At 43.3% G+C, this 17901-nt stretch overlaps 2 protein-coding genes across 2 annotated transcripts; one reads left to right on the forward strand and one right to left on the reverse strand.

The window, feature by feature from the left end:
* Positions 1–446: 446 nt before the first annotated feature.
* LOC137677755 (glutamine amidotransferase-like class 1 domain-containing protein 3, mitochondrial) lies at positions 447–5821 on the forward strand. The gene is made up of 4 exons (XM_068425317.1): positions 447–653; positions 2003–2174; positions 4024–4228; positions 5528–5821. Exons 1-4 carry the CDS (start codon positions 546–548, stop codon positions 5718–5720), a joined length of 678 nt encoding a protein of 225 aa, XP_068281418.1. The 5' UTR covers positions 447–545; the 3' UTR covers positions 5721–5821.
* Positions 5822–7484: 1663 nt separating this feature from the next.
* Positions 7485–14694, reverse strand: ACOD1 (aconitate decarboxylase 1). Its single transcript, XM_068395440.1, is given in 6 exon segments — positions 7485–8439; positions 9311–9516; positions 11505–11594; positions 12704–12865; positions 14546–14565; positions 14568–14694. Coding segments are annotated over 6 exon segments (1560 nt in total).
* Positions 14695–17901: the final 3207 nt, after the last annotated feature.

Consider the following 17901-nt stretch of genomic DNA (forward strand, 5'->3'; position numbering starts at 1 on the left):
GAGACCCAAAATACAGCCAAGCCCGTTTTGTTTAAAGCTAAAGGAGCATCAATTTTTTTTTTTTTTTCCTCCAGATTTCCCCCGACGTTTAAAACTCATCCCCACCTACGTTTTGCAGGCAGGAGGGAGAGCATCTAGTGAAAAGCTGCCTGTAAGGAACGGCGCATGGTGTGCCAGACCCCCGGGGTGGGGGACCCCCAGGGGCAGGCTGAGCCCCGGGGGTGCCGGCTGTGGGGGACCTCCGGGGCAGGCTGAGCCCCCGGGGTGCCGGCTGTGGGGGACCCCACGGGGCAGGCTGAGCCCCCGGGGGTGCTGGCTGTGGGGGACCCCAGGGCTCAAGCTCTTCGAGCCCGCCGGCTGCAGGCGACCCCGCCGGTGACACCGTAGGTATCGCGCGGAGCTGCAAGATGGAGGCCGAGCTGGGACCCAGCGGCGCAGGCGCAGGAGGAGGAGGAGCAGGGAGGGTGCTGCGGGGCCCGGGTTCGCCGGCGTGAGCAGCCTCTGCCCAGGCCTGACGGGCGGGCGCTCGGCGGCGGGGGGCCGCCATGGGCAAGCGGGTGGCCCTGGTTCTCGCCGGCTGCGGTGTCTTCGATGGCAGCGAGATTCACGAGGCCTCGGCGGCGCTGGTGCACCTCAGCCGCGGCGGCGCGGAGGTAGGGGGGGCGGCGGGGAGGCGCGGCCCCGCTCCCCGGCAGCCCCGCGGGGTGCGTGTGGAGCCGCGTGTGACGGGCTCCCCGGGGCGCGGAGGTGTGTCTCCCCCGTCTCTCTGCGCCCCTCAGCAGCCGAGGGCCCCCCATCGTGGCGTTGCCCCCCCCGCCCTGTGCCGGGGCCCCGGGCAGGCCATCCTGTGGTCCCGCTGTTAGTGGGATCGGAGCCCCTCCCGCTTCACGATGGTCTTTTCCCCGCATCTGCAAAGCCTGTTCAACCATAATCTCCCTCCTTATCTTGCCCCCTCCCTTTTCTTTATTCATCCCCTTCCCCAAAGACGTGCACGTCCCCCTGACAGGAGGAGCGGTCACATGCAGGCGGCTGAACCCGGGAGTGGGGAGTGGCAGGAGGCTGAAGATGGGGCCCGGTTAAAATTCTTGATCAGCTTTCTGATGGCTGTTGCAGAAGTCAGGTGCTCGCCCTCGCTCGGGTTCACCTGCTTGTTTTCTGCTGGCTGTTCCTGGGCTTTTTTCGGTAACAGATTCCTTGGTGAAGCCCGGACCAGGATGTGGTGGCGTGCTTTGGTCTTTGTGGCTTCAGATGGCGGAAGGTGGTCTCTTTGTGTCTGCGTGTAGCCGCACTTAGATGTCTGATGGTAACAACAGCACCCCCATATTTAGCACAAAATTGTCCTCTCTAACTGAAGTGGTGAGCTCTGAGAAGTCTGCAAAGCAAGCATCAGAACAGATATGTGAAAACAGCCCCTGCGGCACCCCTTACACAGAACTTTATATTTTTGATGCAGCTTTCCACTTTTGTGCCTAACCAAAATATGTTCTTCCATGTTTTGTTTTTCCTTCCTGCTGCTAGTCTTGTAGGAAGTGAGTAACTCTAATGTCTGCACTGGAAATGCTTGTCAAGTTTGCATCTTTATCTTTTAAACTTTTTTGTAAAAGTCCTATAGCACTCTGATCCCCTAACAGTTAGGAGCCGCCTTTCTGCAGACTCAGCTGTGTGTCCAGTCAGGCTGCTGGTATAAATTGTGGTGCTCTGTCTGTCCTTGGGGTTATCTGCAGAGAGAAGTCAGACCCTGGCAAAATCAGTAAGCTTAATGTTGGTGTAAGAATGTGAAAAAGCTGCTGGAATAGGATGGGGAGGATGGTCAGGTTCACCCATCCTAATATGTCACCTGTTACTTTAGATATTTAATACAATAGATGCATCCTGTGGAATCCATTTCTCTTGGATAAGAGACTGCAGGAACAAAACCTGTTTTCATTAAATGAGCTATATTGTGATCAATATGTATGAGTTCTGTTTACACTCACAAAATTGCTTCATCTCTGTATTCTAGGTGAAAATATTTGCCCCCAATATTGAGCAAAGGGATGTAGTCAATCACCTAAAAAGAAGTCCAACAGAAGAGAAGAGAAATGTGTTAGTTGAAAGTGCCAGATTGGCAAGAGGAAACATTCAGGATTTGGCTGAACTGAAAGCTAGTGAATTTGATGCGGTCATTTTCCCCGGTAAGTGCTTTTAAAAGAAAATAATTTGTGGTTTTTCAATTGCAAATAACTGCTTTGCCTCTGCTACTTTTTTATTTTTAAATCCATTTAGAGAATAAATTATACTCTTGAATTTGAGAGGTGTGTGGGTTTTTTTTACTTACTTATTTTCCTTTGAGGATGAGAAAATTTTTTAGCAAGCTCTCAGGGGCTGACAAGTCATCTCAGTTTATTTATTAATTTATAGTTCATTAATTTAAAATGTCAGTGTTCTTTTGGTGTTAGGTCATACATCGCACCATTCCTTCTTTTTAAAGATTGTGAAAACTTTAGTACCTACTTGCAGACAAGAACGCTGACCAGAGTAGAAAAGTAAGGCCAGAACTTGACGTTACATGGCAATGCCTTATTTTCAGGGCCTCTGAAATTGTTGGCAGAATAGTAGGTTGCCAAGTAGATTATATTCCCTGTCAGATGTGAGTACGTTTTGTTTTAATTATGTATCTGGTCTGCTGCTGATCAAGTTATACTAAATATGCTTATGGATAATTTTTTATTTATAGACTGCAAAATTGCCTTTCCAGACCGAGGTAGTTGTAATCACTTTAGAAATGAAGAAACCAGAGTGTCACGAGGAAATTATGACGTGCTGACGATCACTTTCCAGAATATTCAGAGTACTGTTCAATATTGCCTTCACAACTGTGCCTAAGCGTTAAATTTTGAAGTTGTTACGCTGTCTTCTTTTGTAAGGCCAGCAGAGGGAGAGTGTGTGTAACGCAGAGAAACCTACTTCCAGCGCTAAAATGAGTGGGTGACATCGGGGCTGATCAGGGAGTGGAGGCTAGGAGATATTTTCCACGTTAATTTCATGCTGTTATAACCCAGGCTCAGGGGGGTTGCTGTAATAACTGTTAGAGGGAAATAAACCCTATTAAGTTTGAAAATTAAAATCTTACCTCAGAGATTCCAGATGACGCTGAAAAGTGAGCAGAGTGACAGGAAAAATATTAAAAATGCAAAGCTGCTCGATGTTGTCCATTGAAATACTTGTGGAAATATCTGTTTTTGTATTGTAGAAAAGTTGATGTTGTGCACCTGCTTACTTTGATTATTCTGATGGTTATGAATCCAGCAAATGAAGGTGCTGTAAAATATCTGATTGTACAATTAAACGAAGATTAAATGCAAGTAAAGGATTGTTATAACTAATTTCTCAAAAGACAAATTCAGTATTATTTCTAATGGGAAATTATGTTACCATTCATAAGTGGTATGTCTCAGAATATCATATGTTATCAATTCCTTTTTATGTAATAACAATTTTGTTTTTTGTTCTGTTAACCTTTTTTTTTTTTTAAGTCGAAAAAGAATTCTAGGTGGGGAAATTGCTCTCCTGCAATTGTTGAAGTATTGAACTAAAACTTGAGAGTGAAATTACCGCAGAGGGTCAAACCACTGTTTGCATTACTCCTGTGAACTGTACTCTCTACTTTTAACTATCGTTGGTCTTTCTTCTAACCCCTCTCTTGCCTATCAAGGGGTGCAGATCAGATGGTGCAGCTTTTCCAGTCACTAGCAAATGAACCGAGGTTTTCTGTTTCTCTGTTTGTTACTCATTGAAGCAAGATTAAGCTTTCTGGCCTTCGTAACATAGGTGGTGTAAAAAATCTGCAGTTAAAACTTAACATTGTAAACCCATCACGTTTCATGTGCTGCAAGCTTTCAGTATAGTAACTTAACAGTTTTCTGTGTGCCATTATTATATTGTAAAAAAGGAGAACTTCTTTCTGGTATTGAATTTAATGGCTTTTAATTGTCTTACATTTGAGATTTTTGGGTTTTTTTGTGTGTTTTTTTTTAATTTTAGGTGGTTTTGGTGTAGCAAAGAACCTGTGTTCCTGGGCTGTGGATGGCAAGAACTGTACTGTCAATGAGCATGTGAACTCCACGCTCCAAGCTTTCCACAGTGCTAAAAAGCCCATTGGTTTGTGCTGCATAGCACCAGTCCTGGCAGCTAGAGTCTTTCCTGGTTGTGAGGTCACAATCGGCCAAGATAAAAATGTAGATGGAAGGTAAGAAGGAAATTGATGGAGATAATTGACATGGGAATTAGGATTAGGAAATGGCCAGCCCTCTGTGCAAAAGTCTGAGGTCTCTGATGCCAGTAACCCTTGGGTACCTTATTAGTAACATTTTCCACTTATTTGAAATTTTCACTTGCATAATAGTAGTAGGCGCAGAACTGTTGGGGCAGACAGACTGAATCTGTGAGGTCAGGTGACTTGTGCGCTACAACGGAAAAATTCATCCCTAAATTCAGAAATACATTGGTCTGTGACATGTTCTATGATATCAGCATCCACAGACACATTACAATTAATAGCATGAAGACTCCACATAGCGTTATTTCTTGCCTAAGCTGTCCTCTGTTACCGCAGGTAACAATAAAGCGCTGGCTTTATTGTGCTGTGTGGGTGCTAATGAGTCACTGGATGTAGCATCCGTCAGTCCTAAAAGTGACAGAACAAAGAGACTTTTAGAGAATCCTACCGCTGCGAACACACGGGTGAACAAGGATATCAACGTTTTTTTTTCCACGTTACATTAATGGTGATTGAGTGATAGATTTTAGTTCATATTAAGTGAGATACCAAATTTGCTTACCCAATGCCTTTGAAGGCCATGATTCATGTTGCAAATGTGCAAATGAAGAATAGGCATCTGGCCAGCCAGCATTCAAAAATTTGGTACCCTGTGGTAATTTGAGTGGCCGTTTAAATTGCGCCTGTGGGGTTTTGTCCATTCAGAGATTTTTAATAACATTTTTCTGGTGGTAGTGATCTGAGGCGAGTTTAGGGGAGGCAGATGAGAACAGGGCCTGGCAGAAGTCAGTGCTGCTTCAAGGACTGTCAACTCTGGATAAAACTTCTGAATGGAATTTCCTATCAGCAGCAGTAGTGAGGAATTGCCTCCAGCCCCCTGTTCCTGCCTTATCCTCAGGAAAAAAAAAAATCTCTGCAGAATCCCACTTGAAGACCAGTTGGAAAAGGTCTAATGTGTCTGCGAGGTCAGCTGGCATCTCTCAGACCTTCAAGGATCGGTTATGGCTGCACCTTGGTATCATCTTGTAAACTTACTGAAAGAGTGTTAAAACCAGAATTGTACCTTCTGACATACTGTGACTCTGCATTTCAGACCTTGTTTTCAAAGATATCAGGGAGAACCTGACAGTGGTGGTCTGTTTGACTCCCTTGTCATCATCAGCTAAAGAGTCACTTAAATATTCTTGTAGTTCTTCCATTCAAGTCATGTTGTCAGAACTTTATGGCTGTATCATCTCTTTATGTTAATTACAGTCTTTTTATTTACAGATTTCCTGATGCTGAAACGGCATCTGCTATAGCAGAGCTTGGATGTAAGCACATTTGCAAAAATGTAAATGAATCCCATGTGGATAAAGCCAACAAAATAGTTACTACCTGTGCTTTCATGTGCAAGGCTCCTCTGCATGAAATCTTTGACGGAGTTGGAACAATGGTGCAAGAAGTCTTGAAACTTGCCTGACTGGAAGCGTACAGACTTCTGCAAGGAAATCAATTCAGCTAAGCATAAGCATTTAGCTTCCTTTGGTTGTATTAATAAAATAATGCAACTATTAAACTTCACAGTTCTTGGTTGGTTGGTTGGTTTGTTTAATCTGTAATACATCAAGTGGTTATTGCTAAGATTATCCTACTTATTTCTATTTTCAAATAGAAAGCATGTGTTGAAGGTTGTGGTGGTGGCGGTGGGGGGGTTTCCCCTTTTTCTCCCCATGAATCTGAATGTATTCAGTCTTGATAAGATAATGTGGAAAACCTCCTTGTCCAGTGGGGTTTTATCACATCACTAATGATTATCAGTAATTCACATTTGGTGTTACCCAGCTATAATTACAGATGAAATAGCTGTAAATGAGTCTGTATACCTTCAGAACAGGAAAGCAATTCAATTCCACTTTCTAATCAGAAGGGAAAAATAAAAGAATGTGACTTGTTTTTTTTTTGTTCCCTTGCAAGTCTTTAAGCGAGTATAACTAACGGACTTCTGAAATTTTTGCAGAGCCCCCTAGATAAACTGACTTTATAAACCAAGAGTCAGAGGCTTAAGTACAAATGAATACATTGTGTGTGGAAAATACACAAGTTTTGCTCTAATAAATGAAATAATTTGAGGTTTAGTTAGTAAAATGCATTAGCTTTATTTTGTGATTTTTTGCATACATATTTTAGTTCCCTAAGGAAGGTACATTTTATATATGTTAGAACACGTGCTTTGATCTTACAAATGTGAGCAAAGGTCGTCAGCCTCTCTTAGAAGCACGATCTGGCAAGGCTTTGTACTCCTGAGGTAACTAAAAATTCCCAGACTTCATTATCAAGGTAAGTTGATTGTCACTGTGGACCCTTAATTGTCTCAGCAGGAGCAGTGTTCTGATGCTCACAGGTCTCTGTCAGTCATAACGAGCGTACTGTAGCCCATGCTTTGCAGTGCCTGAAGTAATGTAAACGTGTCATCACTAATTAGTGCTAATCATGTCTTGTTGAGCAAGCGCCTTGTAACAAGTGGGAATACAGGAGGAACAAACCTGTACCACAGAGCATCCGAAAGATGGAACTGGGAAATAATGCTTTTATGGTGAGGAGTGTTGAGTTGGCCCTCTTGCTCTGCAGCTGGCGTGATCAGGAAGGGCGCTAACATTTACCTTGTCAATGCAAGATCAATCGTTACAGCGAAGCCTGATGTGTCGCCAAGTATCAACTGCTACTATTCAGTCTGTATGCCGTGTTTACTTTAGCACAAATGTCAAAGCTCTGACATAACAGGTGGCTTCTTAAAGGAGGCTTTAGAGCTAAATCTACAGAAAGAAATATGTAAAAGTTTTTATTCCCTGTCCTTCTCACAGTGATGTTTCTCACGGAGACAGTATTTCCATGCTCCTCCAGAATCTGGATTTCCTTTATGGAGTTGTTTAGCAGAAGCAGAACATACAGACTTTTTTTTGGCAGAAGAGCAAGGAAATAATTTTGTGTTGCGTACAAGAAGTGCTCTGCCTCTAGAGGTATAAAGATAATTGAAGTCGACTGTGCCAGCAGAGGATCTTCTGTTCAGCCTGAGCTGTGCACATAGTTGCTAAATTATTTACTTAGTCAAAACCCACAACATTGGACTGAGCATGGCTCTGGTGTTACAGGAATCCAATTTAAAAGTGCTTGAGTCACTAAATAAGAGTTTGTCCTGAATTTTGTGTTTGGTTTGTGAACAGCGTCTAGCTGTCGGTTGGAACATTCAAAGGAAGCGCAGCTTCTCTGAAAGCGCTCTAGCTGACTGTCCTGATAAAAATGAACTTAATACAGAGCAGTCCTCTACTTTTTCGAGATTGTACACGGTCTCTGTAATGCCTTCTGTGGCTTCTGCAGGCAGGACGCTGGAGGCATTGGATTGAAACTTTTTCTCCAAGTCCTCCTTTTTCAGAGGTTTCCTCCAGTGTCCGTAGAATGTATCGCAGCGGTCGCTGATCGTGTTGCCGTCCTGAAGTGTGACACTCACTTCGCAGTAAAGACTCTCAAAGCTAGGTGTGTTATCAGGAGGGTGCTCCAGCTGTGTTTTGCAGAGGAGCTTCTGCAAGGCTGGCCGGTGAATGTTCTCACTGGCGAAGGACTGGACAGACATGCTGCCATCCAGCAAAGCAGAGCATGCAACAAACTGGAAGGAGTGTCGAGCTTCATGCTCTGAGGTAGGGCTGGGTCTGTTCACATATTTGACCTCTGGGACTTTGAGAATGACTTTCTCAATTTTATCAAGGGGGAGCAAGTTGTCACTGCTCTCCACAAGCTTCCTGCTAACAGAAGATGCTGCATCAGCCACCCAGTGTGTTCCAAGATGAGCAGGAAAGCGTTTGATGGCCACGTCTTGTTGGTCCAAAAGCCAGGGATAGGACTGCAAGGTTGGCAGAGTCTGTGGGTTGTAATCTGTATAAAAGGCACCTATCCCTGACTCCATGTCCAAGATTTGTTTGTTTCCTTGAAGGCCCTGTGATGCTAAGCAAGCTGCTTCCAGTCCATGCTTGGCAGCATTGCCAACATGGAGGGGCTTTGTTTGGGTTGCTGCATTAGCCAGTGGGGCACCCGCATAGGAGGCAGCAATAGCCAAGGCATTTTTACATTTCAGCTGGTCAAGAGCTAGCAGTTTCGCACAAGCTGCTGCACTCCCCATCGTACCAACCACAGTCGGTGGGTGAAACCTAAGAAAATAAGATCTCTTCATTACCATATTTCAAAAATTCACCTGAATTCCCCATATACACAAGCTCCAATTTCATTTTACTGCTGTGGAAAGTGAATTGGATCATAAAGAAACATACATTGACCATTCAAATGTGATCCTAATGGAAAAAGTTCTTGCTTTTTCCCAGGGACAAGTTAAACTGGAATAGTACCACTTACAATAGGTCCTCCCCAGAAAGCAGTTGAAACAGAACTGCTCATAGTTCAAGGCATACTGAACAGAATAATGGCAAAAGCATCATAGTTTTTAGTCATCTATAAATTATCTGTAAATAATGTATAGTCATCTATAAGTTATACATATTCAGGGAAGCAAGTTTTGTTATTCTGAACTAGTTTTGCAAAATTGGTGGAAGAAATACACAGAAAATAGCAAGAAGGCATCTAGTCCATCCCATGCTTCAAGGCTTTCCTCTAAGCACACCCCATCTTCTTGGGCTCTCCTCTGAGCCCAGCAACGGTGACTCCATTCTGCTGAGCGCAAGCCACGGTTTGCAAGTGAGGCGTGATCGTATGTATTTGTGAGAGCCTGAGACCTGTGCCGTTAAATGTTGCCCTTTTGGTGCTGTTTTTAATTAATACGGAGATCATCACCTCCTTCTCGTAAGCTGATGGATGCTCTCAAAAAGAAATCTATTAGCTAAGCCGTAAGGAGTCATATAAGTGTATTCATGCTTAAGATGAACCTTTCCTAAATTTCCAGACAAACAACATAGAAAATATGATTAACAGCTGTGCCATTTGTATTTTAACTGGCATTTAACTATTTATATTAACACTGAAAAAAACCCCTCCACTCAACTTTCTACTTGAAGCATTTCTATGTACCTTTTTGGAATGTTCCTGGCTTCGCTGGAGAAGCGCAGCAGCCTGCCTTGCACTTCGATTCCCACGTTGAAAGCTAAGAGCAGATCGAGACCTGAGATTTTTTTCTTCTGAGGAAAGGCCTCCGAGAGTGCAATCACGGCAGGGAGTACAGCCCCAGATGGGTGTGTGGCTGGATGCCATGTGTCGTCAAAATCCATTGAGTGAACCTAATGGAAAGAGAAGACTTGTCATCAGAAATAAACTCTTGACTTGGCAAGATTGGCTCAGTCAATTGAAACTACTGTAAGTGGTATAAAAAAGGGCTGAAGAACTAGGTTTTCCTTAGAAAGCAAACCTTTAAAAGTCTTTCTTTTAAAGACCTTTACTCCCAACATGGCTTTGTGAGAAGTGGCAATGCAATACAAATCTTGCCTCAAAGGGGTATAAGTCTAATTCAAGTTGCACCAGTCTAGAACCAGTATGACAATGATTCTTCTTTCCTACAATAGGCTTTTGCTGCTTTAATTAGGCTGGTATAATTAAAGCAGCAGTTCTAGGACCATCACGTGAATGGTGAATTTTGACTTCCCCCAAAACAGCATAGAAACACAATGAAATTTCTTCCCCAGTGCTGCAACTGATGGTGCCGTTAGGGCTGACACCATTAAAGCTGTAGCAGTCGAATCCATACTGCTAACTAACTGAAAGGTGATCAGAACAACTTCCGTGGTGCAACCATCCACAGGCAACAGGCACAATCCTGCAAATGTAGATCAAAATTCAGCCTGAATTTTCAGCACGTCAAAACGACCTGTCACACAAGGTACCAGACTCCCTGTTGCTGGGGGTAGAAGAAAGCTAAAGTCTTAAAACTGGGATAAGCTGCTTAGCCCTTGAGAGTATCCAGAGAGGTGCCTCTTCTTTCCCATGCCCAGAGCCCAGCTGCTTGGCAGGATTTTGGGCATTTCCAGCGTGGCATATGGCTGCTGTTCTGGTAGCAGGCTGCTCCCAGCAGTGCACTCAGTGTTTGCAATGTACTGCTTGTTGGAACCCCCCCGCAATGGTTTGAGAACCCCCCAAGGACTTGAGAGCATCAGGGACAGCACTTCTAATAACATAACAATGCCTCAAAAGCTGAACTTTCACACCTATTCATCTGTGTCTGACTTCAGAGCAAACTGGGAAGGTGGTCAGGCTCCCCAGTGCTCAGGTCTTGCCCCATAATACTGGGAATACACATTCCTGAGGACTGCGTTCCTGAACAGGCAGAAGAAAACCCAGTCCCTGCCTTGAAGAACTTTGATGCCAGCTGAGAAGATGGCCTGCAGTGCAGGATAAGGAAAGTTGTGCCCAATACCCTGTAAGCTGCTTTCCTGGTGTCTTCAATAAGTGCTTAGAATTGACCTGTGACTGAGATGTAAACTGAAATGATCATATACATCCTAACACCCAGATTTTAATATCATACAGGCTGCTAGGAGATGAGAGGTACCAGATCTCATTTCCGAGGTAATTTTTTCTACATTGGAAATGAGGTGTCAAATTGGACCTCTGAGCTTGTTGTCACACTAATTTAGAAAGGCTTAATATTACCATTTCCTTGGTTGGTCACCTTCTGTAGTTTTGCATAATTGTCAAATTTGTCTACCCCACCTCTCGTGTGTCTTTTGATTTCAAGTGCTTTTCTCCTCATTCTGAATTTAGACAAATGTCTGGGGATTCAGTTATTGCTTTAATGACAAAGTATGCATCCAAAATATATAATTGGCTTTTGCAAACTGCGTACTGAAGATTAAATTTCCTTATGCTATTACATGTGTATGTATATGTGCATCTGTCTTTATTTGTGTTTTTCTTTGCCAGTTGGCATGAAATTTGGATCCCGGTGAAATCAGTGAGAGCTAGAGTACCTCTTTGTAATGCGGCTGTAGCAAGGTTGTAACAAGCTGTAGAGTTCCGACCTTTGAAAACAGCCCCAAGTCCCACATTAAAGGTAAGGGTTGCTGTTGAGTTGGATCAGATATCTATTATACCTTGAGCTCGGTCTCATTGGAAGAAAGTTGAAGCATGTTAGGAGAACAGTCTAGGAAAGTTTTTAGCAGGCTTCAGGCAGAATAATAAAGTAAACTAAGATTTTAGGAGCATTCTGTTCTCTCTAGAGCAAGAATGGTACCAATTAGTGTGACTTAAGAGCAAATAAAAGAGCATCCCTTACAGCCACTCCATTCACAAAAGCTGCATACAGAGGAGGCAGTCGGAAATCCAAGTGGCCCCAGATGGTGCTGGATGTATCTGAGCTGTAGATCTGAAACAAATTGACATCAATTAATTCAAAGTCCTGAACCCAAGGATAAATATGCTCCATATCTCTGACGTAACCGATATCAGATCATACCCTCTCGGGACCCAACTGTTCCCTTTCACGAGAAAAATATTGTTCTATCAGAAAGTATGAAAAGAAATTTGGTTTCCTGTTGGCTTATGTCAAGGGCTTTTTCCACCCAAACAGGCCTCCACCAAACAGACACCATCTGCCTGTCCATTCAATACCTTCACACAACCTCTGGCCATTGATGTCCCTTCTCACCGTCCATTGGTAGTTCTGTCATCTTGTTGGGGAAGATCTCCAGTTAAAGGTTCTTGTTTTCTACGTTTCAGTAAGACCCTAGGTAAATGATACATGGCCTACTGATGCTGGTATCCCCATGCTGTAAAGGGCTCTGCTCTTTTCCTTTTGCTGTGCAGATCTTTTAACCAATGAAGAGATCTTTATGGAATTAAATGAAAGGGCATAAACTACCACGATTTGGGAACGGATCTCTGTGCCCTGTGCTGAGACTTATTGGCACACAGAGCTCTGGAGCCTGAGTCTGACTAGCCAGGTTTGACCAATAAAACAGTGGGCTAAACTCCTCCTTAATTGATGTGCTTCTGTGTTGGGAAGGCTTCTTCTCAAGGTCAAGTACTCCTCTAGTTTAAGGAGAGCTAGACCAGAGGAGAAACATGACCCATGTACCTCAGACAACAATTATGTTTTATGGACTGGAAATAACCCACTACTAACTCTCCATCCCTTTAACACTCTCTTATTTTGGAAAGTCTAGTGTTAAGTGATGTCTGCTTTGCTTACATTTTTAATAAAATCTCACAGATGAAAGAAAGGAAAGGATTTTTAATTAACTGTGTTTGCAGTGGTGGGTCTTAGCATACAGTCTGTTACACAGTCTTTTGCTCATCCAGAGTTAAAAGTAACTTGAGCAATGAAGTTTCCCTATCTCCAGTGGGAAGAACACCGTCTCTCTCTTTCCATCCCCAAAATAATTTTATTGTGACGAAGCTTCCCCTTATAGCCAAAATTTTCCTTTGCTTTTCTTATAGCTAAACCTTAGGGTTTATGAATGCCAGACATCTTACCTTGCTGTACTGTGTCACTTTGTGGCAGACCTCGGTGCTGGTACCCAGAAGCCCTACTCCAAGAGTATCCAGAATCATTCGCTTGCTTCTCTGAATGACTTGGTCTGTCAAGTGGTTTGCATTCAAACCATGAATCACATTGGCAAAATTTCCCGTAATTGTCTGAGAGGGAAAAAAAAAAAAGAAGTAGGTATTTCTCTTTATTTAAATAAAGCACTTTTTTTTTCTTCTTTTTTTTTGCTTTCAGTTTTGGGCTACTGCTCAGCATGCTGGCCATTGCTGTTGCCCTGCCCCTGCTTACATGAATTGCATCATCAAAACTAAAGTTTGAATTCTTCCCCTTTTTATTCCCAGAAATGCCACTGTTATTTTTATTTTATTTATACTTTCATCAGTGTCCTTGTCTGTTCTGCATTTCTGCTGCTTCCTCCCTGATTTGAGTCTTTGAGGGTAATCACTGCAGGTGATGTAACTTTGCAAGATATATCTATATAATCTATATCTATTTCTGTATCATCTATAGCATATCTAGACACACACACACATATATGAAGCAAACACAAGCAAAAACCATCTGGCTTTTCATATCACGTTCTTAGTGCTATTGAAATCAGTGGGAACATCGCATTTCAATCCAGTGCAGCCACTAACACACAAGGAGGCAAGATTTAATCTCCCTGAGTAGCAGAATTACTATCCCAAGCTTGCTGAGCTTGGAGCTCAGTGGGAGATGGGACTTGGCAGCCCTGCCTTGCACCTATTGCTCCTGGTTCCCAGCTGCCATTGAATTCACGCTTAGCTGGACTCCCAGCTTTTCTCCCAAGACAAGATCTCACTTCTTTGAAAAGCAATGGCTCCTTGTTCCTGGCTCCTGCTAGTCTGGGAATTATATTTCTTTTTTTTTTTTTTTTTTTCTTTTCCATTGAGCATTGACCCATTATGCAAACTTGGCCTGCTTCTTGGCTGGTGGTGTTAGCTGCTGTTAATATCTCTATTAGAAACTAATATAGAGCTTTCCTTCTCCAACCATTAGAAACTTCCCCCTCTAGAGGCATATGTTATTTACAACCAGTCTATACACATGCTTGCTTTTTTAATATTGGCATTACTGAATATAGCTCTTCTCTGTCTTTGGAAATTGTCTCCTTCCATTTCCCCTCATCCTTCCCCTTCCTCTACTGCCTTGCACATATCCACACAGAGTGATGGTTTTTCCTTTTGGCCTTCATTTTGGTAAGTTAAACAAACCCAACTGTGCTGCTCTCTCCTTTATAATGCAGACTTACCCCTACTATTCTAGTAGCTTTTCACTGCATTGTTACAATTGAATTTGAGTTCTGTTTTCTGGCAATGGTGACCAGAATTGTACCCATTATTTCAGATAAGTTCTCACTCAGCTTTCTACTAAAACACTAAGACTATCTTGAGGTACACAAGTCATTTAAAGCAGGTGAACCACATGTTCCATGGTGTGATCACAGAATCACAGAATCACAGACTGGTTAGGGTTGGAAGGGTTCTCTGGAGATCATCTAGTCCAACCTCCTGCCAAAGCAGTTTCCCCTAGAGCACATTGCACAGGGTCGTGTCCAGGTGGGTTTTGAATATCTCCAGAGAAGGAGACTCCACAACCACCCTGGGCAGCCTGTTGCAGTGCTCTGTCACCCTCAAAGTAAAGAAGTTTTTCCTCATATTGAGATGGAACTTCCCATGTTTCAGTTTGTGCCCATTGCCCCTTGTCCAGAATGCAATGTGATGCATGCCTGCTGAAACATACAGAGTGAGGATACAAAAGCTTAAACAGAAAAGTGCATCTTACAGTGCAAAGAATCAAGACAGTACCTTTGCCCACATCTTGGAAGATGGTGTGTGGTCCCAGAGAGATGCAGCAAATGAGTGGTGGCCAGTGAGCAGGGAAAATAACTCTCTCACTATTTATATGCGTATGTCTGGGGTGGGGGAAGAAATATTAGGCCTTTTTTATTGCTCATCTTGTCCTGCCCATTTCCTCCTCTGTCTGGAAATGTTCCTTTTTCTTCACTTTCAATTTTCCTCTGACTAACTGTACTATAAACTGCTGGGACGTGTGTGATAGGACTTTGCCAGTCACGTTCACGTGTCATGTAAATTGATATATCTGATATTTTATTAGCAGATAAACCTGATATTTTAATTCGACTGTCTTACATTTGATAGCATAGAGAGAACAGGTCATCAGGTGCGTCAGGCTGACCTTGGGGAACCACAGTAGGCCATGGCTAACTCTACTGGTTGGGAAAGCAATCAGCCCAGTACTAGACTACAGGATGGCAAAGGCTTAAACAACCTGTTGTTGGCTTGTTTTGTTTTTTTCTTCTTTCATTATATGTCTCCTCTATAATACATACAATTTGGACATGAGAAATGTGTGCCATAAGAATTTCAGACCATAAAATGAATTAAGGTGGCTCTTGGCATTTAATAGTGTTTTAACAGCATAAATCGCTATGTGAGGCCATTATTTCTACTAGTAGGTTTTCTGCACCTCAGTCTTCTCTGAGGAAGGAGGCACTTCTCCCACAACCAGTTTAGGGATTTTGCTTCTGTGGGGATCCCAGACTACTACAAGATAGTGAGTGAGAAATCCCTGCCCATCCCATCAGGAAGGGAGCAGACCCCAGACGAGCATGAGTAGAGGCCACTGAATAATTCTGAAGTGAGAAAGTAATGTATGTCTGAAGACTGAGAACCTCCTGGATTAGGGAACAAAGTATCAAGTCTTTTCAGAATTGCAGTCTCTCACTTCCATGCTTAACCTCAGCCCTTTACTCAGCTTAGCCTCAAATAATTTTGTAAAGCCTCATCTAACACCTGAGGGCTTCCAGGTAGAGACTAGAATGGGTCTACAGGTGAAGTTAAACATTGATTTGAACTGAAAGGTCCTGTTTCAGGCTGTGTCCTTTCCCTGCTCCTGTACCTGGACACATAGTCCTCCTCCTCCTGATGCTGAGCAGGCCTCTTTCTGAGCTGGTCCAGCCTGTCTCCAGAGCCAGCTCAGGGATTCTCATCTGTCAGGCAAAACTGAGTTTCATTGCCTCAGGAATGCAAAATTAAATCTAGCAGCACAAGCAGAGGGAGAGAGAAGTAGGGCTAACAGTATTCTGTGAAATTTTAGGAGGGCATGGGCAGGTAAAAAGAGAGAGAAGGGGATCAGCTGTTCCCCAGCAAGCTCTAACCCAGACATCTGCTTATTTTGCCTGTGCCTTGAGCCAGCTCTGCTTATGGATATTATTTTCAGGTGCCTTAAATGATAGAAGCAGTAATGTGTCTGTTCGCGGATGTACCCAAAGTGCCTGAGGCCCAGGACTCCTAAAACCCAGCCCTACAAACACATGCATACTTCCATACGGGCTAACCTGCATTATGTGCAGGCTCCATTTAAAACCTTGTCCTGTCTTTCTCTTCAATATGAGCAGCTGTTCAGCACAGCTACTAAACCTCTTCCCACACACATTTCTCTATGAGTATACTACAGCTTCCTTACTCATGCATGTATCATCTGCATCTACATAAAACACCCCAGCAGCATTTCCTAGTTCCTGGGTGAGATGTGCACTTTGGCCAAATCCTAGCCCCATTGGGAGACAGGACTGGAACGTGCATCAGTGCTCCTTCCTTGCCCTCTCATTTCCACACTAAGGACAACTGCAGAGGTAGCCTGGACATGCTGAAGAATTACCTTTGGTGCTGATAAAATGCAGCCCAGCTAACAGGATTGCTCACATTGACAAGGTTGGCAATGGTTAGAAAGGTTAATAGGCGTTAATGCTATTAGACTGAAAAAGGGGAAGATTTTGTTAACTTTCACTTTTGTCCTTTCAGCTCTTTCTTCCCTCCAGAAAAATAGAAGAAAATATCTAAATCACAGAATCACAGAGTGGCTGAGGTTGAAAGGGACCTCCAGAGATCATCTAGTCCAACACGCCTGCTCTAGCAGGACCACCCAGAGCAGGTTGCCCAGAACTGTGTCCAATTGGGTTTTTAACATCTCCGAGGTTGGAGATTCTACAGCCTCTCTGGGCAACTTGTGACAGTGTTTGACCACCAAAAAATTACATATTAAATAAAAGATATTCAAACCATAAAGTCAGTCCTCTTTCAGTCATCTTTTCCCTTTACTTTTGGGATATCATTTATAATCCCATTTTCTTTCTTCTTTCTTCCTCCTCCTCAAGTGAGACTGAAGTGAAATTTGAACATCTCTTTGACCCCTCTGTGCTTCTGAATGGCACAGAGGAGACACAACAGCCCCACAGCCAGTTAAGGGGAATTTTCCTAACATAAGAAGCAATGTGGGACCCTTTTCATTTCCTCTGACAACTCTGATGGATGGTACAGTGAATACAGATGAACAGCTGAAACGTATGAGAAAATTATGCAGTAATGCAACTCCTGATTAATCTAATTTATTGCTCTAATGACTGCTGTAATATAGGTGGCATTATACTGTAAAGCCCACAATCAGAATGGGGCAAAAATGGCCCGTAACCCTTTTTGACTCTAGAAGGCATAGTGTAGTGTCAGCCTGTAGGACTGCATCCTCAGCCTGCATCGTACCTCAAAACAAGGTCTATACAACAGCTTATAGCTTACAATGTCTTATTTACCCCCAAACACTTTGAAACACCTATTATAGGAAAGAAGTGCAGAGGTCCAGCTGCCTTTAATTCCACGTTGAGACTCCTGAGTGAATTCAGATGGGAGCCAGAACTTGTGATGTGCTTTGCAACATGATGGGCGATCACACGCTGCTAGCTGATCTCAGATACGCGGTCACTTCCTTCAGTAACCTTGATTGCAGAATGGATTGCAATAGTAACATCAGTACTATTTAAGGATTGAACTGAGATATTATGAGAAAGTGACTTTTTTTTAAAAAAAAAGAATGAAGTGAAACTGTAAATGCACAAAATTAAATCTCTTGGGAGGCTAATTTCCAAAATGTGGTCTGCAGACCTGAGAGTCAGGTGTACACTGTAGACTGGGAGGGAAAGGAAAGCAGTATGATTATCACTGCAGGGGGAAGAGGCATCTATACAAAGTCCTGTACCTCCACAGGAGAATTCATAGGGGTCTAAACAGAAGGAGGTTGAAAATCAGTGCCTGAGAGTTTGGCACAGGCTGTCCACCCTGACGAAGGGATTCTGCTGCTTTCCTCT

This window comes from Nyctibius grandis, chromosome 2 (genome assembly GCF_013368605.1).
Source record: "Nyctibius grandis isolate bNycGra1 chromosome 2, bNycGra1.pri, whole genome shotgun sequence".
Lineage (NCBI taxonomy): Eukaryota > Metazoa > Chordata > Aves > Nyctibiiformes > Nyctibiidae > Nyctibius > Nyctibius grandis.